The sequence below is a fragment of the Equus asinus genome, chromosome 6 (assembly GCF_041296235.1).
Source record: "Equus asinus isolate D_3611 breed Donkey chromosome 6, EquAss-T2T_v2, whole genome shotgun sequence".
NCBI lineage: Eukaryota > Metazoa > Chordata > Mammalia > Perissodactyla > Equidae > Equus > Equus asinus.
In genome coordinates, this window is record NC_091795.1 from 101,760,731 (window position 1) to 101,786,727 (window position 25,997).

Here is a 25,997-nt window from a genome sequence, read left to right on the forward strand (position 1 = left end):
AAAATAAAACCTACTTCACCAAGCTCCCTGAGGACACCTACACCCTGAGCTCCGAGAGACCTGGTCCGACTGCTTTCCATTTAACTGACACGAGTCAGTCACCTGTGCTAGGATGAGACGGACCCCACCTGCAGGGATCCCCAGGGGCCAGTGCAGGCCCAGGGGGACCAGCCGCTCTTCAGTCTCGGGAGTAGACTCAGGGCCCTTGGGGTTTGAACACTGCCCGAGCTCACCTCCAGAACCCTGCCCTTGGGCTCTCCCAGCCCCGAGCTTCAGTGACCCCATCTGCACGAGGGGCTTCGTGTTCTCCCCTCCCAGGACTGTGAGGATGAACTGTCAGTCCCTGACATGGCAACAAGGATTCTCTCCCCTCCTTCAAGGGGCCCTGGGGGACTATGTGTTATCCATGATGATATACTACATCTACTTATTATTTTACTTATATTTAGATATTGACATCTAAATTCTCAAAGTAATTTAAGGGATTTCAGTACATTTGAAAGTATCACATAAATTTAAATTGAAAAGCATTTCATCTTCCAGGACGGCCCTCCACAGTGGAAGTTGGCACAGCCGATGACGTCAGGAGAATTAGGAGCCACGACACAGTGGGTCCCAGGCCAGCGCCTCTCGGGCAGAAAGCACGTGTGAGGCGAGCACCTCAGACGCTTCCCGTAGCCATCAAAACTGGATTCTCTGCGGCCCTCTGCCTCCCTCTGATCTGAACAGCAAGTGATCTGTCAAAAGTGGGACTCTGACAGCCCGCCAGTTTGCTTCTCTGCCTCAATTTCCCTCTTAGCGCTCAGCTCTTAGAGACGAAGTCTCCTCCCATACAGAATTTAAATTAAACCTGCGACACACAACATGTGTACTTCAGGGCTTTTAATACATCTAGCATTTCTTTTTGAGGTTTCAACACTTCTCATTCAGCTACGGAGTCAATTTTATTATCCCTTTCAAGTTCTATTTATTTGATAGCGCTAAAAGCATGCTGTCACTGATTCATGAAAAATGAAGAGGAAGGAATGTCGAGATACTCATTCCATGTGCTGTGTCTCTAAAGAGACCTGGGGAATGGAAAAGGGGACTCCCTTCCCTCTTACGAAAGCTAACTTACAGGAAAAGCAGATTTTCATTTATTATAAGAAGCAGGAGAAGAAAAGTTTGACCTAAAAATTCCAAATCTGGCTCCTCACTCACCCACCCCAGGTGAGAGGAGTTTCTTGTGCATTTCTACACAAACCTGGTTGGACCCAGGATAAACCATCTAAGGCAGAAGAGGTCTATTAAATATTTACAGACCTCCAGAGAAAAGTTAGAAACTGACTTATTCATCACTGCGGGCACGCTGGGCTGCGTGTCTGTACACATTTTCCTTTTCGAAAGCCATTTCCTTACAGAACGGAAGGGAGGATGGGGCGGTCTCCAGGCACTGCTTCCAGGCTGAGCAGTAGCGTGATTGATGCCGAAGGCACAGCCCGCTGCTCTGAACTTCGAGACGCCACCGGGCCGGTGCAATGAAATATTTAAGACCTTTAAAGTATCATTCAGACTCTTCAGTCTGCTATCTGCTCTCCGGGCTCCTATCAAAATTTACTAGGGCCTGCAAGAGGGCAGGGGTCACGAGGACCTCCACAGGAACACGCAGGTGCAGGAGTCAATGTTTGGACGGAAGAGAGGGAATCAGAAGGGAAATGTGAGGATTAAGGGAAAAGATTTAATATTGAATCCTGCAAGATTAATAACATATCACGGACATGAAAATAAGTTAATCACAAGTCCACTATAATGACGGCATGTTCACAGCAGTAAGGCACCAAGAACGGGCGAAAGTTCTGGAGAAAAACGAAGAGCAGAGGGCATCAGGCGACCTCACACCCTCACCCTGGAAAACTCAGACATCCTGGACGTCCGAATGTCGTGTTTCAACAGCTCTCAGGGCCGCGGCTCCAGAGGTCGAAGGTCCGGGCGGCTACCCTGCGGGGGCTGGCAAATCACTATTGCACACGGCCAAGGTTCCCTTTATTTTCCCCCTTGGTGCAATATACGTATTTGGACTATAGAAATGGTTACTCCGTGTACTGTGTAAGCATCTTTATGAACAGTCCAGGGCATTGTTTCCAATCTAACGCTCGGCTGTAATTTAAGAGCTCTTGGGAGAATCCATCGTTTAGCTGAGGATATTTACTTGTACGTAACAATGAAAGTTCCATGTGCAGGACATTAACAGTTCCAATTCTTTGTGTCCTCCTAATGGGAGGAGCTCCTCCCCTCTCCTTTTTACTGCAATTTTCTGGGCATTTCCTAATTGTCCCATCTGTCTCCTGAAGCAGGCACCCACCTAGCCACGGGGTCCAGGCCTACCCAAATTCTCACCAAAGCGGTATGACGATGCCTGAGTCAAACTGTGCCGTGAGTGAATTTTATGAGCACATAATGAGATGATACGTTGCAGGAAGAACTGGATTTTGAGACAAAACAAATCTACGCTTATATCTAAACTGCCTTTTAGCGGAAGCTAAAAGTGGGCGAGGCTTTCTCTTGCTGTTTATTTCCTGACCTGTGAAATGTGAAGAGCTACCACTGCCTTCTCCATTTCACAGGGTTTTCATCAAGATTCAACAAACATGAAAGCCCTTTTCATACGACAGAAGCTTTATACCAAAGTAGGGAATTCCTGTTAAGGTGAGAATTTCTACTCTCAAGTCTTGCCTCCATGTCTCCCTTCATTCACTCTTTATATGTTGTATGCAGCTTGTTTAGGGTTTCTAAGGTTTTGCTATATCAGAAATACTACATTTAAATTTCATTCGATTATAGAGGAACTCTTCATTCTTCCTTGTTTTTATACAGTCTGAACAGGGTAATCACTAATAGCAAGCTGCTGTGATCGACAATAAAAAGGGGCATGGGAGAAATACCCAATGCCGCTTTATTTTCCAAAACATAAATGTCATTAAGAAGATATGCATTTGACTCAAGATATCTCACACCTTTGAAACCGAGAACGAAGGAGTTAAAAAATCTTCCCTGGGCAAGACGAAGAGAAAAAAAACCCTGAGATGAGCTTTGCAACCTGCGGCTGTGCGTGCTCAGCAGAGCCACCACTGTCCAGAACGAATCGCGTCTCTCCGCCCTCCTTAGAACACGCGCGAGCCGACTTTCCCAGGACGTCAGGGTCCAGACGTCAAGACCCAGCCTCACAAGGCCAAGCACAGGCTGAGGATGAGAACTAACCAGGAAAGTCCAGACAGTCCAGGGAAAAGAAGTTCAGCCTTCAAGGCTGGTGGGAAGGTGCCAAGAAGTATGGCCATATGTTCCCCCCCACCTAAGACCCCAGACAAAATCCCCTACCTTTTTCCCTTCGAGGAGGTGGATCTGAGTTTTCACTCCCATCTCCCGTCTTGCTGCCTTTCCATAATAAACCTCCTTCCGTGCCACAAGCCCGGTGGTCTAGTTGTTGGCCCACCTGTGCAGCAGCTAAATGACCCTGTTTATGTTCAGTGACACCTTCTCGTTGTGTGTGCACGTGTATCCACAGGTGTGTGTGTTCAGGTGCATGGGCAGGCACAGGTGTGTGTGCCCCCTATGCATTTATCACGGAGCATGTGGGCAGCCTCTTGGGTGAGCTGGAATGGTGTTTTCATCCTGAGCAGAGTGTGGAAAACTGAGGGAAAGAGAGAGCCTCTGTGGAGGGAAGGCCGGGTGGGCAAGGACCTGTGGTGCCTCAGGGCAGAGGGGAGGGAAGTTTGGCCACAGGAAGGGGCCCACATCATGGACAGCAGGCAAGCAACAACACTCAGCAGGGCTCACACGTCCAGCCTGAGCCTTCACGTTTCTGTGAGCAGCAGAGGGCCACTGGAGATTTTTGGGCGAAGAGAGAGAAGAGTCAGAAAGAAGAATGATGCTCAAGGGACGTGGTGTGAACAGGGATCTGCACCCTCTGTGTGGACACCGCACCCACAGAGATCATCGCTGATTCTGGTAAATCCTATGTAGTAACCTTCACAGAATAGCACTAAGTGCTATGGTCTCCTGCGGGTTTAGGTTTCTCACTGGAACTCTCGGTGACTGTCATCCCCAGTGCCTGGCACGTCATCCCAGTGAGCACACATGCCTCCTAAGCAGACGGGCCTCAGCAGGTACACTGGACACCTCGCAGGAGCAGGGAGGGAGAGAGCAAAGCACAGAACCTCTGAGAATTTAAACGCCTACGCGGCTAAGCTCAACCTCATACACAATGGAGGGCTCACGCTGAGGGCCGGCTGGGTTCAAACCACATGACAGAACCCAACAAGCCTCTCCATTACACCATCAGAGGAAAACCACACAAACCTTTTCAGTCCTAAGCACTACCTCCTCAGGAAACCATTTGTCCGGGGCCACTCTTACCCTGTGAGGTGACGGCACGAATGGCAAAGGTTTCTTCACTTATTTAGACACCGCGCTCCTGTTGCTAAAACTAACTGATCACCTTCCCTCTTCACCCTGATCAGCCACTCGAGCTGCATGAGGCGATGCCAGCAGTTCTGTGCACCTCGAGTCTCACAGGAACAAGCGAAGAGCTCTGACCATCAGCATCACACGGCCTGGACGGGGCAGAGGCCACTGGTCAGAGCCCGGACCGCATGCCTGGCCTCAGCAGAGCCACAGTGTTCTCAAGAGAAGAGGAGACAGAACTCGCTGGGTAGAAGACCTGGAATGCTTCTGAGAGGCCCTGTGATGGCTGAGGAAGGGGAGCCCAAGGCCACTTCCCAGCAGACTTCTAATCCATTCTTGGCACAAAAGTACACAGGTTGGGAAGCCAGTTACAAGCTTTGTTAACAGAAGAATGAAGAGAATGAGGATGTGGGATAGCTGGAAAGGGCAGGATCCCAGTAGGTACTTTATCACAATGTGGAGAATGGTCATAAATATTAAGCCAGGAGAAGAAGGGCTCAGTGCTGTGCCACGAATAAGGACTGGTCCAAGTTTTAAAGAGCAGAGCTAAATGAACAGACCAGACCCTTCGTCTCTGAGGAAATGAAGCTACTGATGGCATAGTTGTGGTGATAAAATTGAACTAAGTTCTTTCCCAGGCACTCTCAAGTCATCGCTCTGACGACAGACTCGTCCGCTCAGATGGTTCCAGCAAATGTCAATCTCAGTGAAAGGAGGCAAGACACCCCCACAACTCAGGGGATGGGCATTGTCTAAACATCTCATGGTGACCTTGCTCCCTTGGCCTTTCTGCAGTGAGTTTGAGGTCAGTGCTCACGGATGGGATGGAGAGGAAAGAATGCTGTGAAGGCTTTCTCCCTGAATTAAAGGATGGAGCCTCTTGGGGAATGGGCCCTTCCATGTCTTTTTTGTTCTACCTGGACAGAAGACCATTGTCTTAAAATGTAGCTGCCATTTTGCAAACATGAGGCCACACACTTGAGAAAAAAACCTCCCAAGCTAAGGATGGCTCAGCAGAAGGATGGAGGGATGCTGGGGCTAGAGAACCTCATCAAACACTGGGCTCCTTGTTAAACGAGACAGACAAACTTCTATTCCTTCACTATCAATTGAGGCTATTTCACAGCCAAACACATCCCCCTTTGAACCACATTCACAGGTTCTCATGACGCTAACATATCAGGGCAAAGTATAAGGAGGAAATAATGGTGACACAGTAGGCTTCTCAATCTGGGATGGACAAGTAAGTCTTTCCTTTTCCCTTTTCCCAGGGTTACATAAATGCAAAAACCTAAAATCTTAGGTGACTGTGTGGACATTAAAAGTCTATTGACTCAACAAAGGAAGTCTACCTATAAAAAGAAAGCTTGATACAAAGGCCTTATTTTTAAATTAATTTGAGAGAACCAATCAAATGCCCTATACAGGTGAATAATCAGTAATAAAATCATCCATACACTGATAGCCCAGATCCTCTAACCCAGCTGATCTGAAAAGATACTTTTTTTTTCTTTTTTGGTTGAACAATTTCACTACTACTACTCCAGAATGTTATCAAAATGGTAACACGTAACCCCAAGCAATATCAACAGAAGCAAAGCAACAACCCAAAGAACGCACAAAAACAAGAGCAGAAGTCAAGGAGAGATGTTCTCCAGACACTGCCCTGATTCTTTACAGACGTTCAAGAGCAGTGAGCAGTGTCACAGAGGAGCACCCAGACTTGGAGACGGGCCACGTGGGTCACGTCTTCCCCATGTGCCAGCTGTCAGTTGTGTGTCTGTGGGCGATCCTTTTCATGCATCTCTGCCTCAGTGTCCTCATCTGTACACTGAGGGTGAGAAAAGCAGTCCTTATCTTGCAGCATTGGAAAAGGTCACTGATTAATGCCTGGAACGCAGAATGTATTGGCTAAACTTAAACATCTTTTCTTCATGGTACTATCCACACCTGACGTAACGTCGCTGTGTCTTCATCTGTCATGTGTCTGTCCTCGCTGAAATGCACACACGCTCCACGTGAGCAGGGAATCAGCCTACTCCTCGCTCCTCCACCCTCGGCGGCGAGGACAGTGCTCACACACCCAGCTCTGTGTCTGTCCCTGAATGAATGAGTGAGTGAGTGCCTCTACTCATAGGATTCATGGATGTTTTGTCTAATCTTTCTGAAGTTTGAAGGGATCAAATGACTCAGAGAAATTTATACTGACAACCTGAAGTGGTTAAAGAACTGAAGGAACTGAAATTTATGGTCAATGCTGAATGTCCAAGAAAAGATAGTTTCAAGTTTCTGCCTATTAGATCTATGACATTAACAAACTGTCCACTAAGCAAAGTAGTAACAGTGGTGGATTTTCCTCATAGTATAAACAGCTCACCAGATGTTACAGAATTGGTAGATCTGCATGTTCAGAACTGTATCTGCAGGGGGGCGAGCCTCAGACTCGTGTCCACCCCGGCCTCTGCAGATGTCCGGCGGTGGGCCTGAGGCCATGGCACCAACCTCCCAGTGGACTCTCAGGAGCAGGCGAGGGGGGGGCTTGGAGCGGGTGAGGTCATCAATGGGCTGCACCTGAAGGGCGCTGTCGGCTCTCTGGACACGTCTGCTTGGCTCGCTTCTCAGGTAATTCACACGCCCACGGGGGCTGAGAACCACTTCCCAAGGAACGAAGGTACCAGTGGGCATCGCCAGCCCCGTGGCTGCTCTTCCGGCCACTGGGTGCCTCGTCAGGCTCCCTGCTGCTCCTACTCCTTCTCACACCTCTGTGGTCTGTTGTCCTCTCTTATCTACATGAAGCCCCCAGGAAATCAGCTGAGGTCCATTAACTCAAATGCCTTTTTTCCACCCCTCAACCCTGTTCCTCCGGCTGACTTTACACACGGAGCTCCAGTGCCCAGCAAGCAGGCGCCTCACGGTGTGCTTGACTCCCTGCCCTCCACCCTCTATTTCCAGCACTCCCCTGACCCCCAGCACCTGCCTGTCATTGAATGCATCCCCGTTCACCTGCTACTGAGGCTGAAAGAATCATGGACCGGTGAGGCGTCTCCCTTCTCTCAGGCATCACAACTGACCCTGAGCCGTGCTTGAGGCTCACCTTCAAAGCACGTCCAGAATCTGACCGCTTGGCCCGCTTCACCCATGTCCCCTAGTGCAGCCCTCTGCGCGCAGCACTGGCTTCTAACTTGCCCCTGGCTCCCTAGAATCTGCTCTCCTTACTGCAGCCCAAGCGATAATACGTAGAACAGATCTTTCACCCCACTTTTGAAAAGTCTTCAAGCGACCCCTCTTACTCATGAAAAACATCCAAGTTCTTTGCAAGGACTCCAGGCCCTGAACGACTTGCCCCTGTCTTCACTCAGGGTCTCCGCTCCCCCCAACCTCAGCCCACTTCCCGTCTGCCCTTCCAGCTGGCGTTCACTCTGTTTCTGAAGCAAACACGCTCATTTCTGTATCAACGTCTTTGTCCTCCCGCTTCGCACTGTCCGGAAAGCTCCCGTCAAGACCTGCTCACGGCTTACTCCCTTTCACTCAAATATTCACGTTAAACGTCGCCTGCAGAAAGGTTTTCACTGACCACATTACAAAGAACAGTGATCCTCAGTTACTCTCCGTTCCCTAACACTGCTCAATGATCTCCACAGCAGTCATCACTGTCTGAACGTAGATTATTTACTGCCTGTTTTCTGCAATGGAATACACCCTCCACGATGGCGATGTCCCCACTGAAGGCCCAGAAGAGTGTCTTTTCCATAGAAGTTACGCATTGCATGTGGTTGGATAAATTCATGGACAGATGACTGAATAAGTGATTTTACATTCTGCTTTGACCTACAGTTTGCAGCCGCCTCATTCCTAAAGGCCTCGCCAGGCACACAGCAGGCTCCTGAGTCCCCACGGGAAGAGACTGAGCTACACAGAACTCCCAGAGATCTATGCCTTTCTTCTGGGGACACTCAGACCCCTACCCTCATCAGGAGACACAGCAGGGTGCCCATGGTCTCTTGTGGGACCTGCAGTGTTCCTAGCTCTCTTCACTACCCTGAGTTTGCAATCTCCCTCCTCAAATCCAGACTCCCTGGGTAGCTGGACTGGGTATCGGTTCTCAACGACATATGCTCGCTGCCTCATGCATGCCCCGCAGCCTCCTGCACTTTGGGGCACTGAGGTCCCACACAGTCTTTCTCCTGACACCAGACCCGTGTGGCAGTTTCACAGAGAGACACACGGCAGCCAAGAGCCCGCCCTGTGCAAACGCTCATCCTCCGCCAAGCACTGAAGACGTACCCTCATCAGACCAAGGCCTTGCCCCTGGAGCTCACAGAGCATCTGACTGCGCAGAGGCGAGGGCATAGAACATGCAGACAATGAAGAAACAAGGACACCCCTCTAAGCCTGGCAGCAGCACAGAAGCAACCTGCAGGAGGCGCGGGGCCGGGAGGGCTGCTGGCCGTGATCTCCGAGTCCAGCGCCTCAGTGCGTGAGCCTGAACCCAGGTGGGGCCATGGTGATGGAGAGGAGGGGTAGGCAGCAGGGCGAGGAGACCAGCTGGACACAGAGGCAGGCCCCTGGCTTTCAGGACGAGCTGTCACCCGCAGGAGCAGGAGGAGGCGGTGGAAGAGACGAGGCTCTAGTTAGAGACTTGCTGGTTTGAGTTATTGGGACGCCTCCCGGCAGCCGGGGAGAAGAACCTCGGGTTCAGAAGAGAGCTGTGTCTGCACATCCTGACTCCAGAGCTGTAAGAATCTGGGAACCTGCTGGGCCCAGCACTTCTGAGCACCCACCCGCCCAGCCGGGACCCCGGGCTCCGGCCACTCTTCGGCTCACAGATGGGGCACACTCAGGCGACTGGCGCCTTTCTTAAAGCCGCAGCCGAGCTGCGCCACACGCGGCCTCCTGACCTGCTCGTCCCTCTACCAACCACGTAGATTTTCTCTCTGAATTGAGCATAAAGCCCTCTGCTTTTGTCTGCTCGTTTATCTTACTCCCGTATCCCCGTCCTTTTCTGAGACTTATATTCACAATCACAAATAAAAAAACACACTAACGAAAAAGCACTGGGAATGTTCACAAAGATTAGAGAAGCAGAAACGCATTGACACTCCTCCCTTCAACTATTAACCGGCCAATCCAAAGGCGGACAGCGGTGCGGAAGTAAACACCAGTAACACACTCACACAATTCACGCCTCCCACGCACAATCTCACTTTAAATGCCCCGCAGCCCCGAGCATCTGCCAGCTCTTCAGCTCCACGACCACTACACCCGACACGCACAACAGAAACGCCTGAGTCCAGAGCAATCATCCTCTTTGTTTTGAAATGCTTTAAAAACCTCCAAAAAATCGATCGTTTGATTCAGAGACCTCTGTAGCTCTTTCCTGTCATCTATGGTCACAATTAAAAATGTGTTTTCCTATAACACTGAATTTTTTGTGTGTCACCAGAAAAACATTATCAAGGAGCACAAGGGGGCGCCCCCTCCCCAGGAGCCCTCCATCCCCAGAGGAGCTGAGGACAGAGCTGTCGTGGGTCCCTCTGCCCTCCATCTCAGATTAAATACAGCCCCACCTGCCATGAACTGCGATTCTGGTCCCGTTAACTCTCACTCGAAAAGGGGACAGTGCGCTGTCACGCTGTCTCCTGAACGTGCTCTTGGTAAAAATGGGTCTTCACACAGATGCAAATCTGGCAGTGCATCATTCTGCTAAAATCTCTCTTTTCCTCAAAAATGAAGTCAAAGTCAGCGTGAGGAAACTCACAATGCATGCAAATGGTCCCTACAGCCAGGGACTACCACCGAGGCTGGGCGGGGACCCCAGGCCCCAGCAGTCCCGGGGCTGCGGCAGCCGCACGCCATCCAACTCGGGGCTCACGGCTGCGTGATCAGGGAAAAGAGTAGGAATGTTCTAAGGATGAGCTGAGCTTACTCCCCACGTCACCCCAAACCTGCCTATTTCCCACTGAGAGTGGCCGTCCCCCGTCCCAAAGTCTGGTCCAGAAGGTCACCACAGCCCTTGTTTCCGTCCCGTTTCAGGTCCAAGTGCTGGGTGAGCCTGCCTCCCTCCCTGCCCACCTCAGGCCTCAGGGACAGAGGTGACCCCCCCACCCACACAGGTGTGCCCCCCAGGGGGGCACCTCCCCTCCCCGATCAGGCAGGATGTGTCCTTCTGGAGCCACGCAGACAGGAGGAGCCACCCGGACAGGAGGAGCCACCCGGAAGCAAGAACCCGATTAGGAGCTGGAGCAGGTCTGCCCTCTGATGGGGTGATTTCATGGCACCAGAAAATCCCCCTTTCATGGAAACTACCCTCCACCCAGGAGCATGGGGCCAGACATCCCGTGGTCACAGCCCCTCTGTTGACAGCGAGCTGCAGTAAAGGCAGCTGCTTCCTGGTGAGGATTCGGGGAGCTGTGGTTTCACTCCGTGAACAATTAATGAATGAGCTAACCCAGCACCACCACGGCCAGCCTCATCCTCGGCCTCCTGGGAAGCTGCTGCTGGACGGGTGCAATGGACTTTCATATTGGAAACGCGGTGAAGACCACTGATTTCTTCTATATTTAACTCCCCGCAACGTTTTAACCTGCCTCAGATGACCCAGTGCTCACCCACCGAGCGGGCGGTGCCTCTGGGGGGCCTCTCATTACACCACACTGGGAGTCAGTGTCTCTCCTAACGGCTGCGGCATTAGAGGACATGGCAAAGGGCAGGGTCATGTCAGGGACAAAATGAGACACAAGCACAAAACTAAAAGAGCAGCGTGAATAACCAAGCAAAATAAAGAGTTGCGGATTTTTATCACTTAAATATATCATCTTCCAAGCTGTCGCAGCGCATGCACGGGTTGTTTGGCTGTTTTACCTGCGTGGTCTTTGAATATTTTTGATATGACGACAGGGACTCTGTGCTCGGCGCCTCCCTGGAAGACAGACAACGGGAGAGGGTTACGGTCAACAGGGAGACGCTCACCGAAGGGGAACGTGGCTGGAAAACGTGTTCATACCTTGATGCTCAGGCCCAGGCCGCCGACAGGCTGTCTGCGAAGTGTAACAGTTCTGTGCTTTAAAAAATTTTAGAAAACAAACCAAGTTTAGGTTAAAATGCACTATCGGAAAGTGAACGCAAAATGCGTCTATAACTTCTTAGTTTAAAATACATTTCCAAAGCAACGTTGCTTAAATACTACAGTGATGACACAATTTCAAATCTTAAATCTGTGGTATTACATATGGAAACACAAACATTGATAAAAACAGGCCCTATTACACGCGTTATTGAAGATCCACGTGGCACTCCTGCAGAGTTGGTCATCTTACGCCCTTTTGTCTCTGGGAGCACAGCCCCGTGAGGGACATGACCGGCCCACGTGTCCCCAAGTCATAAACAGTGAGGTTGCAACACACTCAATTCTGCTTTAAAACGTGTTCTCTTTCCACTAATCCCAAAACTGGCTCCCCTTTCCTCATACTTCTCTGCAGAGTTCAACCTCTTTGAAGCTGCTTTTTAAGTAATCCATATGAATCCACGAGCGATGGATTATTTTCCTGTCCTCTGACACAGGCGCCTGACCACGTGTAAGGTGTGGGTGGTGACGGGAAGCTGACAAAAGCACGCGCCCTGGGTAAGGACAGCCCACGTCATACACACTAAATCTCATGGCAGACGGTGTGCACCTCTGGTGTGATTCGGACTGACCGTTAACCCACACCCACCAGATACGGGGCCTCGCGGGCGTGAGGCGGGGTGGCCAGGAAGAGCTGCAGTGAGCTGTGGTTTTACCTCAAAAAGGCATGATACTAACAGAAACGGCTTTCTTCACTTTAAGGGAAAGTGTAAGCACTTTGAGACGAACGACTCTAGGAAGCGTCTGCGTTTGCAGGGCAGGGGCGGGGAGCTGGGCGTGGGAGGGACAGTGTGGGGCTCCTGCAGGGAAGATGCAGAGCCTGAACAGGCCATGGAAACCTGCTGTGGTGCATGCAATGTGTCTCCTCTACAACCTGTAAAACCCAGCTGTAGTTTCATTCTTAGGAATGAATACATTATCTGATGAAAGGAGAGAAACCAAAAATTAGAGCAAATATCCCTTTAAAAAGTGTATATACAGAAACACATAAAAAACATTTTAAGTGAAATTTTACTGTTTTGAGCCTTTTTCCAAATGTAAGTTTTTTTTGTTTTTGGCTGAGGAAGACTAGCCCTGAGCTAACATCTGTGCCAATCCTCCTCCATTTTGTATGTGGGTTGCCACCACAGCATGGCCGATGAGTGGTGTAGGTCTGCACCCAGGATCTGAACCTGTGAACCCAGGCCGCTGAAGCGGAGCATGCCAAACTTAACCACTAAGCCATGGGGTTGGCCCCTCCACATGTACCATTTGTAACCGATGAAACATTTACAAAATCATATGCAGAAAAGAGCCGGAATTCAGGGCCGTTAGCAATCGGTCTGACTTCTTCCGTGTCCCAGACTGTATTCCAGGGAGAGAGACAGTGAACAAACTTACTCTTGTGGTGCAGACACTGTGGGCTCCAATTAGAACCATATCTAAGAACTTCTCTGAAATGCCAGGAATGCTTCTTGTCCACACAGAGTCAAAGCACAGCAGGAGCAGAAGCAGACATGACTGTGAACCCCCATGTAGGGGAAGCTGGAGATGCTCCTGCCGTGAGAAGCACCCCATCCCCCCTACAAAGACAGAGAGTCAACTTCCCACGACAGCAAGTGTCTCTATGAGTGTGAACGGGCAAAAATGGAGGAGGGGAGTCACTCTCTCACCCTCCCACCCAGTCACTCACTCTGCAAGCACTGAGCTCCTACTATGTTCAAGGCGTGGCATGGGGACGGGGCCAGCAGTCCCTAGTGACACATCGCACATCTCATGCTTCCAAGAGACAGTTTCTGAGCAAGAGAAGACTAGAAAACTGGATTATCCGAGGTCATGTTAACCAGGAATCTACTTCATGGAATTTCTCACACTGTTCAATACTGTTTTCCAGTTTTAGCCATTAACATAAGCATTTGAACCTCACCAAGAACAAGCAAATGTCCATTAGAGAAAATACATTTCGAGAAAAAACAACTGGGTTTCTGCCTTGACAGACTTTGCCATAGAGTGACGATTTAAATCTGTCACCTTGTTCACGTACAGATCTCAGGGAGATAATTCAAAGGTGATATTAAGAAGTGATCACCCGCGGAAAAATGAGTTAATGACTGCCACAGTCGGGACTAACAGTCCTAACAGGTGGGGAGGGAAGATTACATCATAAACGTGTCTAATGTTTGTCTGATGGAACTCGAAGACCCTATTATCTATGGCTCGGGCTAAGCCAGAATACTCTTTTTCCAAATATTTGCTCTGTGAGATCTGTTATAATTGCCTTTCCGAGCACATCTGCCCCAGTCACTGAAATCTCTGCAAAACTGGGTTTCTGCACCTGCAAAATGAGGCTTTGATCTGTGAGCCTCGGGAAGTTGCTACGGACTGAACTGCGTTCCCCCGAGGCTGCTATGTTCAGGCCCGAACTCCACGTGTGCGTGTCGGGACATCTGACCTTCAGGAGGGAAAAAGGCTGAAGGAGGCAGCAGGGTGGGGCCCTGGTCCTACAGGACTGACACCAGGGCTCGCTCACTCGCTCTCAGCACCGCAGAAAGGCCAGCCCGGACCCAGCGAGAGGATGGCGGCCCGGAAGAGAGCTCCCGGGAAGCAGACGGACACCAAACCCTGTGTGCACCTTCGTCTTGAACGTCGGCCTTCACAATGGTGAAAAATCACTTCCGTCGTTTAAGCTGCCCAGTCCGTGTGTGGTACTCTGAGCTAAGACAGAAGTCAAGTAAGATAATTACGGGAAAGAATGTTGTAAACCATCAAGTTTCATTGAAATATCAGATGTTTAGTCTCTTCTACGACAAGTTGTTCTTTCCTGTCTTTTAAAACTGCCTCGTTCAAGCCTCAAGGAATTCTAGTACTTCAAACTCGGGAAGAAAGGTTTTGCTGACCCATGCTTTCATAAATGAAGATTATGTACCCATCGGGGTCCTAACACGATACTAACATTATCACGTCCAAGAGCTTCACATTTCAAAACACAACTTGTAAAAATGAGTGGACAGTGGAAGAAATAAATAAAAAACAAGACTTCCACAGCTTTTAACTGATGCCACCCCGCAGCCCCGCAAAGTCACGGCTCCTTCTCGTCCTGACTGGCTGCGACCCCACGGCCAGAGCTGATCATCTTAATTTACAGTCCTGGTAGAATTTTCCACAGTGGTTCTGATGGCAGACATCTAGACAGAACTAACGTTACCAAAAGGTATGTTTTAATTCAAACAAAACAGTCGTTCCTCAATTAGTTTGCTCAATACCCACCCTGCAGAGTCAACTACCCAAAGGATCAGGTGCCAGATGACCATCTGACAAGAGGTCAACTGGAAAGAGAGGCTGTGGCTGGAGGGACCCGCTCCATTTAGACGCATTTTTTCCAGAAGCATGACTTCTTCCTGTTCCATATTCAGGGTCCTCATTCACCATCAAAGGAACAAATCCAGAATACAATCAACATCTATAATGAGACTTCTGGAGAATGAAGTTTAGAACTAAGGTAACTATTTAATGAATTCATCTCAAATTCAATCCAGCCCTTTTTTTCACAATCATAAGAGATAAGGTCCTTCAGAAAATATTGTTCTGCATTTTATCATTTAATCCCAAACTATGTTTTGACGTTTAATTCATGTTCACATCTTGGTAGCTGCCATCACTGTAATAAGACTCAGCTACCTCCACATTATCTTCTGACTATAAATATTTTGATATAGAGCTGTTTTCAAAGACACAGATAATTCTTACCCTTTATATATTTTTCAGCAAACAGAAGAAGTGACTTTGGGGTATTAAAGTTAGATTTCCTACTCCGGCCCTCTAAAGTGTTGTTCTTCAAGTCACCGCTGCACGAAATGTGTGATCTGACCACATGTTTTTACTTCAGACAGTTAAACTGTGGATTTAACACTAACTCCAAATTTGTCACAGCTGCAGACTGATGTTCGGATTTGAAGACTGCAATTTCCAGAAGGTGGGATTTCAATCAGTCATAGAGATAAAGTGTGTCATTGTGACCTTGTGCCGCCAGGCCTGATATCCTTCTCCCCCGCCCCTGAGCTTGTTCACTGAAAACCTTCTTGTCACAGGACGACCGGACAACTGGAAGTGTTGGTGCCCACCCCCTTCTCCCTGGCCCCCCAGCTGCACCCCCTCCCAGGAGGCTGTGCAGGACAGTCTGGGCCACACCTTCCTTGCCAAGAACAAGACGGACAGCGGGAAAGGCCAGTGACAAGGACATGAGTGTTAGTTTCTGGTGATACAATTGAAGGGCCTGAAAGAGAAATATTTTAAATTAGCAATTTGGAGAAAGAATTTTTGGAAGTATTCCATTTCATACATACACAAAAATACCTTCAAAAATTCTACTAGTATTTTTTTTTTTTTCCAGAAAACGGTACGTTACTGGATTTTACTATTGGGACTGGCGTGGAGGAGGGGCTGTCAGAGCACTAGGCGTCTCACCTTCCACGGAGCTGGAGATTCTCTCTGCGTAGCGAGCACCCTGCAAGGCATCCTTCAGAATGGGCCGGTGCCTCCCTCTCCACTCTTTTAAAATAACTGACTCCAGCAAAATGTCTTTAATCTGATGAAGAGCCCGGATTTACCACTTGAAATGAAATCATCCCTCAACAGATTCAGGTAGTGATTTCAAAAGGAGGGCGATTTGAAAACTCTTGGGCATATTTGTTCATTTTGGGTGTTCAAGCCATATTAGGATTTAAAAATCAATATACTGGGCTCAGAGTTTCTAACCGTGTGCTACAACTTGTAAATTTTAAAAATATAAAATATTGCTACAGTACTCCAACTTGTTGAATTGCTGGAGTCCAGCTCCTGGCCAAAATCCTCTGTGTGAGCTTTCAGATCGGAGCACAGACAATTACAGAGAGAGGCGGCCCTCCCACTCAGCCCGGGGCACAGACCGTGCAGGGCCCCAGCCCCAGGGGCCACGCTCTTCACATCTGCACTGCGGCCTCTTCATCCGGGGCCTCTGGTCCAGCCTTCCTCGGGTGGGGATTGGGGGAGCCTTGAAGACACTCTACCCACTCTGAATAGTACTCAGCACTCAGTACCTTCCCTCCCTCAGTCCTCACCCTCTCCCTGGGCCCATAACACACAGGAGCCTTAGATTCAGGGCCCTTCAGAGGGCAGGGAGAGGAGCCACATCCATACCGATCCAGCTGACCCTCAGTCAGAGCCGTCCGTGGTGAGATGAATGGGGCACCTGGCCTTTTCTCTGGTTTAGCTATGCTTGTACTATCAGAGTAAGTGATTAAAGGCTTAACTTGCATTTCTGGCTTGCTGTCTTAGTCGTCTGTTCCAACACCTGGCTGCTGGACTCTCTCCAGCTCCTCACAATTATTATTCATATAAAGCTGCTGAGCAATAAACACACGTACATTATCATCCTTCAACTTCACTATTCAAAACCTTGACAGAATTCACCACACATGGGTTAAAAATGGATTTTAAGAGAACTTATACATCATTGGAAAGTAAGGTTTACTGAATTAAATGTATATTGGCGATGTTCAAAATACATATTCTTCTTGGGGGGCTTAAGTCCAAACAAGAATGTGCAGGAAAGGCATCAATCAACTCTGGGTTTTTCACGTTTTTCACACAGCAATTTACAATAATGAAAAGGAACGCACTAAATAGATCTACACAGAGCAGGCTGTATCCACACATGTCATGGATAAATTTAAAAAGCATAATATTTGCAAAACGAAGGTACAACGTCATTCCACTCATAAATTTGAAAAACACAATTAGACTGTGGAAAAAGGCACATAAAGTAAGAATTTAAAAATTTAAGTAAAACAGGACAGATAACCATTATGACTCTGGGGCTTTGGTCCTACCTGTAGATCTTTTAAAACATGGAGAAATATGAAGCAAATATGTTGGCATATGATAAACATGGATGATAATTTCACAGGGTTCTGCTGGATTACTTTTAAACTTTTTCTACGGATTATATTATAAATTATATGATTAAAGGAAAAAATGACAGAAATGGTTAGATTATTCAAAATATCTTTGCTATTATGATGTTTAGTTATTTAAAGTTGCATTTGAATGACATACTTTCATAATTGATTTCTTTATAAAGCCTGTGTGTACAAACACATATAAGCTATTATTTTATCCTTAAAATAAATTTTGACACAAACTTTTATAACAAATATGGCCAAACTATTCAGTATTTCAAGGTTTTCATATTTCTTTAGCCAGAACTTTCCTTATTAAAGTGAACTATAGTATAGACACCATGAAAAGCACTTTAATGAGCTAACATGATAGCATTCACGGCTAAGGCAGAGGAGAATCTTGGGAGAGGCAGCCACTGCACAGACGAGGAGGAAATATCTCAATATCTTGCTGACAACTGCATTTCCTTGTTTTGGAAGCCTTTCCACAGAGGCTGCCCGCTTTCCTTCTGAAAGTCAGAATTTACAAGCACTGGTTCGGCCTTGCAGCTTCCTGCCTCCGTCCTGTGATGTTTCACAAGCCTCTTCTTCAGGATCTGCCTGGACCTCTCAGGGCCCCTGTGGTGTCTTCCCATGTGTTTACGCACAGGGTCGCTCTCCTCCACCATGCGGGCCGGTCCTTTGCTATCCAAACAGTTCTTTCGGAAATGAGCCATCCAAGAAAAAACCGTGGTGGCTATTCTAAGACAACTAAATTCCAAACAGGAATTGATCCCTAATTCTAACACGTGTAGAAGGGTCGTTAGTGATTTTCATAAGCAAGATTTCTCCCCATTTAAAGTAAGCCAGTCCATCAGCAAGAAAATAGAGATTTCCCCGGAGATGAAAGAGTCCAATAATGACTGAATATTTCATAGTAATAATCTTAATATTGGCATACCGCAGAGATCCCAGATCTTCAACTGGAGGGCTAATCGCGGGAAACGAAAGCGCAGGACGTAGTTTTTGTCCTGTTGTTTGGTTGCTAGTTTCTTGGAATCAGGGCTGATCCTTTTCACGAGGTGCCACTCTTTGCAAATATGAACATCTGCCCTTCATCGATGAGCTTGTTGGGGGGAGGGCCACGGCGCCCAGCGCCCCTGCCTCTGACAATGCTCACTGCGGTCACTCTTCACAAGCAGGCGAGCTGGGCCCAGGGAGAAGGCAGAAATCTTCTGAACCAACAACCCAAGTGAGCAAGACCGATGAGGTGGGTTTAAAGAGACGGAAGCCAAAATGCCGTGTGAACACGTACGCAGAGATGAACTTTCAGAAACTGAAAAGAACTGAATTTTCTGTTGCTGTCTTGAGGAAATGGAAAAAATTAAGAAACTAATACACGTTTGTCAATAAACAGATACCATACAGAATGCCGAGAAGGAAATGGGTCCAGTTACCTCCAAAGGGTGGTTTTGCTTTTAAGCTACTTGTAGTTTGGCTGAATGATAAAACATCTCATGGGAGCTCGATCATTACTCTAAGTGCAAGGAAATAAAATAATAAAGATTAAGGGGAAGAATAAAAACTAAAACAGATCGAGGTGGTACCTACTCCTGGTTTACGGACCCAAAGAATAGGAAGCAAATGGGGACTGCATAAAGGATATGAATTCAGGTGGATAAAAGTAGTAATAATGCTTTTGTTTTATCACAAACAAGAATTACAGAATTGTGTGTCTTGCATATTATGTATAGAGTTTGTCAGGGACTGCCACTACTCTGGTAAGTGTCACGACAGCAAATTCATCTGTCTCGGAGAGTTTACTCCAAACTGAAAGAACAATTTGTTGATATTCTTCATAGTACTTGTTGTGTAAGCAATAAAACTAATTTTTGAAACGATTTTAACAAGTTCAACGGATCACTATCATATTCCGAGACAGCTTGTAAACACGTCTCGAGGGTGCAGGACCGTGCTACCAGCAACTGACACACTACTAGACGTCATTCAGGAATCTTACTTCACACATTCTAAAAGGCTCCATTTCTGCACGCATTAACTCATGTGCACAGTCATTCGTAATCCCTCCCTGGCACACTTGTGAGGATGCACATGGGAAACAAAGGTGGAAGCAAGCACGGTCCTGGATGCAGGGGTGTGCATGGTCTCACGGACGGCGAAGCCAGCGTGCAAACATCTGCAACGACCAGAGAGGATGGGCCACGACCCACCTGATCGTGATGGGGGAGTGAGCTAAGAAGCTGGAAGGTGAGGCAGGGCCAGCCCAGGATGGGCCCTGAATGCAGAGCTAAAGCATTCTGCCTGATCCTAATACCTAACCTCAGTACATGGATCTGTGATACGAGCCAGACAAAGCCTTCCTAGAAGGAGGACAGAGCACTGACACCACACACCCTTCCAGGGAAGGGAGAACATAGCCAACGGCTGCACACTCTGCCTGAGGCCAGCATGGCCTGATGCAACCAGATGAGCACAGGATGAGAGGAAGGTGCGGCCTCTCTGTGCTCCCCTCCTGGACCTGCTGGGCTCCTAGATCCAGGGACTGGTCCTTCCCCCACTTCCGTGAAATTATCAGCCATCTGTCCCTGATTTCTGCCTCACATCCACCTCCACCCTCCTTTCCAGGGTCTCCGCTCCATCCAGTGACCAGCACTTTCACAACCTTCTCAGTCCCCTCTTTCATTTTTTCAAACTCCCGGTGTTTCACTGCACGACTCCTTCAGACCTATTTCATAGCTCATAGTTTTCGTTTCTAGCATGTAATTCACTGGTACACTGGGATTCTGATTGCCGTGATTGCTTTTATTTTTATTTCTAGATCTCTTTGGTCTGTTATCACATCTGCTGGGTCACTTTTTATGAGGCTTCTTCCTTGTCGTACTTGTGTAACCACTTTTACGCCTTCAGACACGATAAACACATGGATTTACATCATGAACCTCATCACTGTAGAACCTGAAGTCTCTGTGGTCAATTTCTGCAGTTATTTTATTTCTGCTGTCTCTTGCCAATGGTGGCTTTCCTCCTTGTGGTTTCATCCTTTGGGTCAGGGTCTCCACAGCTTCTTCAAACCCTAAACTTGGGAACCTCTGAGGCCTGACTCTCATGAGCACGGGCTTCCACTGATAATAGAGTTCAAAACGCACAAGTTCCTTACCCTCCAGAGCGGGGTGTGTTTGCTTCTGCATGGACCTGGGGCGCCTGCAGACCTGACATCACCTTAACTTCACTCTTAGCTTGAGTTTTCCATGCCTCACAGGAAGCTTAGACCCCAGCCAGATGAGGGTAGAGTTGGGGTTAGGAGTCCTCGGGGGCATTTGTTTGTTCTTGTCCCTCTTCCCTCTAGAGCCAATGCCACACAGGTAAGAATCCCTATCGTGCCCCTTCTATGGGGTGGATTTGTTTTCAAGTTCATTCATGAAAGACGTGACTCTTTGGGATTCATCCTCTATGCAGAAGAGAGGGTCGGTCTACCCCCCTGGCTGGCTCAGCCTCTGCACTGTGTCCTGCATCCACGTCCAAACGCCTCATCCAGGTCGCGCTGACTGGGAAAGACCAGCTCCAGCGATCGGGGCCCTTGCTAAACTCACACTATTTTCGTATTCATGCAACATCTTCAGAGTTTGGTACTGCTTATGCTTCTCTGAACATCCTGCACATCATACTGCCTTTTGTGCTGTCTCTGCAGATTCACCAGAGAGCATCCCCTGGATTACAAATCAGCAGAGGAGTAGCTAAGATACTGCCTTAACTCTGTAATTAACTCTATGAGCTCAGATCAATAACTTTCTCCTCCTGAATCTTAATTTCCTAAAGAGTAAAATGAGGCTATGGAGCTCTACATTCCAGCATAAATCTGCCAGGACTTAAAGTACCAAATGCAACACAGGAATCTATTAAAATTTTCTCTTCACAACTTAGATAGATATACATCAAAAGTACAGTGATAATTATAAAAAATAAAGCAATCTAAACAAAAACTCTGAAACGTGAGAAAAAGCTTGCTTCTTCATACTGCAAAACACACACTCTCTTTAGGAGATAATGAGAAAATCCTGAGGTTTTAAGTATTCACAATGCCATGCTGATCTGAAGGGACAGGAATGTCAATGAAATATGGAGTCGCAGATTGTAAACTCTGACGTTGAATCAGCAGATTTGAAAAACCTACTGACTTTATTCAACAGTAAATTTAGTTTTGCTCTATTTTGTGATAGAAATAACATCTATCAGTAGCTGATATTGTGTTTGTTTTTCCAGCAGGTTCAAGAAAACAAAACACAAATCTACCCCTCGATTGTGTCTTCTCAACGGACCATCAAGGATGCAAGTGGAACCAAAGGGATAAAGTCCAGTTAGACTTTGGTTAGGTCTACAGAGAACCCAGTTCCCTACAGGCTCACCCACTGAGTAAGTGTTGGATCATAAAGGATGCTGATTTTGAAGCAAGAGAACAGGGCTTTAATTAGTAAAAATTAATTATCAGTATTATTTTATATTAATAAAATGGAAAATCAAACACCTGTGTGAGCTGTACCTCTGACTTCAGGGAGGACAACTAGGGTAAGAGTAGACCCAGCGGCCGGAGTCTGACCGAGGACGCAGGGAGCGTGCTGACGGACACCTCAGCCCGCAGGAGGCCGACGTGCGGCGCTGACCTCAGAGCCCCTGACTGTGTGCCCTGTAACCCAGGCATCGTAAGGCACCTCCTGCATAGCGATGCCGGGAGTGTCAGGCGAGTCACCATATGTAACAGGCGCCGAAAAGCACTGCACCCAGTAAGGGAATAATACACACGAGCAACTGTTTTAGTGGGTCCCAGTGAGAAGCCAATTTCTGCCTGACTTAATATCTTCCTTGTGCACTCAGTAAATATGTGTTGAGCTGAACCTAATGCTTAACTTTCTGTCTCCTGGGATCCACACGGGGACTCCAGGTTGTGAGATGTAAAATTTCCACTCATTTCTCCTGTTGATCAACCACGGAACGATTAGATCTTCATTTCTGCCCTTCAGAAAATAACTGTTCTCAGCCAGGTCCTCCAGCGGAGGTTAACGTGGAACATTCGATACTATGAATACAACGAGACCTGCAATGTTCCGAGAACCCCACGGAGGTGTTCTCACTGCAATTCGAAAAACAGCCGCGAGCTTTGTTAAAAAATAGCCCTTCTTGTTCTCCAAATACATGATAAATTCTCACAGCAAGATTGGCTTTATTTTTATAATCAACTGCAGAATACAAGGGTTCAACTGTCCTTCAAACTAATGGGGTTGAACCCAATCTGACTCTGGAGCTGGGATAGAGAAGAAATTCTGAGCTGTCAGATGCGGGCCGAACTTGCCATCTTACTCAGAAACTTTATAATGTATTTCATACACAATAGCTTTAAGGAGATAAAATTCACATACCATTCAAGTCACACATTTAAAGTGTCCAATTCAATGGTTATTTAAAAAAATATTTACAGAGCTGTGCAACCTTCACCACAATCAATTCCAGAACATTTTTATCACCCAAGAAGGAAGCCCCATGCCCGTTAACAGTCATTCCAGGCTTGCTCTTTCCCCCAGCCCCTGGCGATCACTAATCTGTGTTCTGTCTGTGTGGATTTTCCTATTCTGAACATTTCATAAATACAGAATCATAGAACACGTGGTCTTTTGTGTCTGCCTTAACTCAGCAGAAGGTTTTTGAGGTTCATCCTTGTTTTTGTAGGTACAAAAATTTCCTCTGAACCCCTCCCCCAACAATGATCCAACCCAAGTATGTGTGTTTATTCTCAAATACGTTCCCTGCTTTTCTAGAACGGAGGGAGGGAACAGCAGACATCATTAAGGAATGGAGCTGCAGAGCCTGGATACAAACTCACGTGAACGGTGTGTCCTCACCCACCCAGTTATTTCACAGCAGGGCATCTTACTGTCAAGCTTTAGGCATCAATAAATCACTTGAAATTATAAACAGACATTTATAGGTCTGAACATACACCCAGTTTCCTTAGGAAGTAGTCAATAATTTTCATCAAGAACTTAACCTTGCGTAGAGAATCTGACATTACGAATTTAAAAATTCTAATTTATTTTTCCAGGACAATATAGTTTAGGAACATTAAGTGTTTTCACTATAACTTTTCTGAGACTTTCTATACATTATACAATCACTATTAAGAAGGGCATCTTTTAAATGGTTAGTCAATCTTCCCAAGTTAATCCCCTCTTTGCCAGATCTACCCACTTTGGCTGTTCGGAACAAGGGCAGGAAAACAGCTCCAACCTATGGCTGGTGACTGGGCTGCAGGAGGCGCAGGAGACGCATCACATTTGGATGGAAACGGACATTTTAGATAGAGCGCTCCATGCTGCGAAGAAAGGAGACCTGGGTAGGTGGGATTTATAAGGGGTGGTGGAGTCCACGGGGGTCTCTAGAGTGAAGAGGGGACAGGACAGGACGAGATCCAGGACCCGGGTCTGAGGTTCAAGGGAAAGAGCAGAAAGGATGGCACCTTGCCTTCCACCCTCCCTCGAGGTGGCTTGTCCCATCCTGACCCGTCAGGCTCTCAACAGACGTCCTAGTCAGCTGGCATCTGTGCCCACTGAAGAGATACTGATGGAAGCATTACACATCGGGCGGACACGTCCTCTTTACTTCATTTCCAGGGTAAAGGTCATGAGGACGCAGACAACCAGATGAGCAAGGGGTATCTGGAGGCTGTGCCCTCCACAAGAGCCAGCGTGAACTGGGAAACCACAATACCTCTGGAATATTCTCAAAAATGCATTCAAAAGAACTTAATTTCAAGGACATAATTTCTTGAATATCAGTTTTTGTGGCTAATGGTGGGTCTATGAGACAGTGACGAAAGGTCGATAACTGACACTGGATGTATATATGCACACGTGTTATCCATATCACCAACTATATACATCTCCACAATCTGAGCCTACGAGAAGAAAACAGGAAATTGATACGGTTACAAAAGTTACAAATGTTACAAAAAAAGTTTTCCCTAATTTTTATTCAATACTCTATTACATCTAACAAATAAATTTCTTGCCCTTAAGAAAATTTCATTTGTAAGTCAAGAGTATGATTGAAGCCAAGAAGGACCATGATTTACATGAAAATTCATGTTTATATCCACAGGCGCCAGGGACGAAGCTGATACCCAGCACTGAAAAATACTTTATCTTTCATTGCACATCATTCTAGATGGAAACTCTCAAGTTATTACTATTCTTTCAGTAAACAGATTATCTGTCATATCATATCTTTTTAGTTTCCAATGAGAATAGATAACGTTTCATTGTGGTGTTTGGGGCTATGTAAAGCTCATCAAGGAAAATACATCATGAAACTAAGAAAGTCAGAGAGCAGCAGAAGGCCCAGTGGCATAGTGGTTAAGTTCGTGTGCGCTCTGCTTTGCCAGCCCAGGGTTCGCAGGTTTGGATCCCAGGTGTGTATCTAGTACCATTCGTCAAGCCACACTGTGGCTGCATCCTACATAAAATAGAGGAAGATTGGCACAGATGTTAGCTCATGGCCAATCTTCCTCAAGCAAAAAGACGAAGACTGGCAACAGATCAATCTTCCTCACCAAAAAAAAAAAAAAAAAAAAGGTCAGGGAAACAGTTAATGATACAGCCCTGAAAATGATATTTTGTTTTGTGATAACAAAGCCAGCAGTTGGGGACGTTTAAGTTACAGCGGAGTGGCTTTCCATCAGCCAGCAGTGCTAGAGGATAACATTTAAGTGGCTTCCATCCGAGTGTGGCCTTCTTGGCTCATCAACAAGACACAGGGTGAGACAGACCACTGGGCCTGGGGTGGGGCACTTACATTTGCACTGGGATTGCTTCCACTAACACAGATGACATCCTGCTTTTGAATTGTCAGTACCTCTTTCGTTAGCTTCACCCGGACGTCATACGCATTTCCGGACCCTTCGTCGTGCAACAAAGCGATGCCGGTCTTAGTCTGCAGAGACAGAGGGGACACAGGAGAGGCGTGAGGTGGCACCAGCATGAGCCTTGTCCACAGCATGTCCACCCACCACATACGAGCGAGACCTGCCCTCTGCAGAGGAGTCCGCTGATTTATCACCAAGAACGCAGCTGTGAGTAACTGTTCCTGAGCAGTGTTTACAGGAATTATATATAACAGGCTTCTAAAGAAAATCAACCAGGAGTTTTTTTAAAAAGCTTGAAAATTCTATTATCTGTAAACACAGGAGTGACAGGGTGTCTAACGCACACTGGCCCCTGCGTGTCCCCAGAGACCTGGATTAAGGAATGTGGGATGCTGTCGGAGCACCAGGCGCTTTAGACTCATCAGATGCTTCTGTTAAGTGGCAGGGTTTGGGGGGGCATCCTGTGCGTCCCCTGGAAATGCAGACCCTCAGCCCCACGCACCCCATCGACTGAGCCAGAACGTGCATATTCCCAACAGGAATATGCTAGCGCGTGAGAGGCATCACAGAGTGAAAAACTGAGTGTGTTTCTGCAACTGATGGTACTTAT

General features: G+C 47.4%; 1 protein-coding gene across 5 annotated transcripts in view; it reads right to left on the reverse strand.

The window, feature by feature from the left end:
• SNTG2 (syntrophin gamma 2) overlaps positions 1 to 25,997 on the reverse strand; it is a 346,458-nt gene that overhangs the window by 221,579 nt on the left and 98,882 nt on the right. For 3 of the 5 annotated variants that reach the window (XM_070512700.1, XM_070512702.1, XM_070512701.1), the window contains exons 2-4: positions 25,318 to 25,455; positions 11,444 to 11,495; positions 11,302 to 11,359 (exon numbers count right to left, since the gene is read on the reverse strand). In XM_070512700.1, coding sequence (XP_070368801.1) covers positions 11,302 to 11,359; positions 11,444 to 11,495; positions 25,318 to 25,355 — 148 coding nt within the window. In that variant the 5' untranslated portion in view covers positions 25,356 to 25,455. Of the gene's footprint in view, positions 1 to 11,301; positions 11,360 to 11,443; positions 11,501 to 25,317; positions 25,456 to 25,997 lie in introns of all 5 variants that reach the window. The other 2 variants (XM_070512699.1, XM_070512698.1) reach the window with 1 other exon arrangement.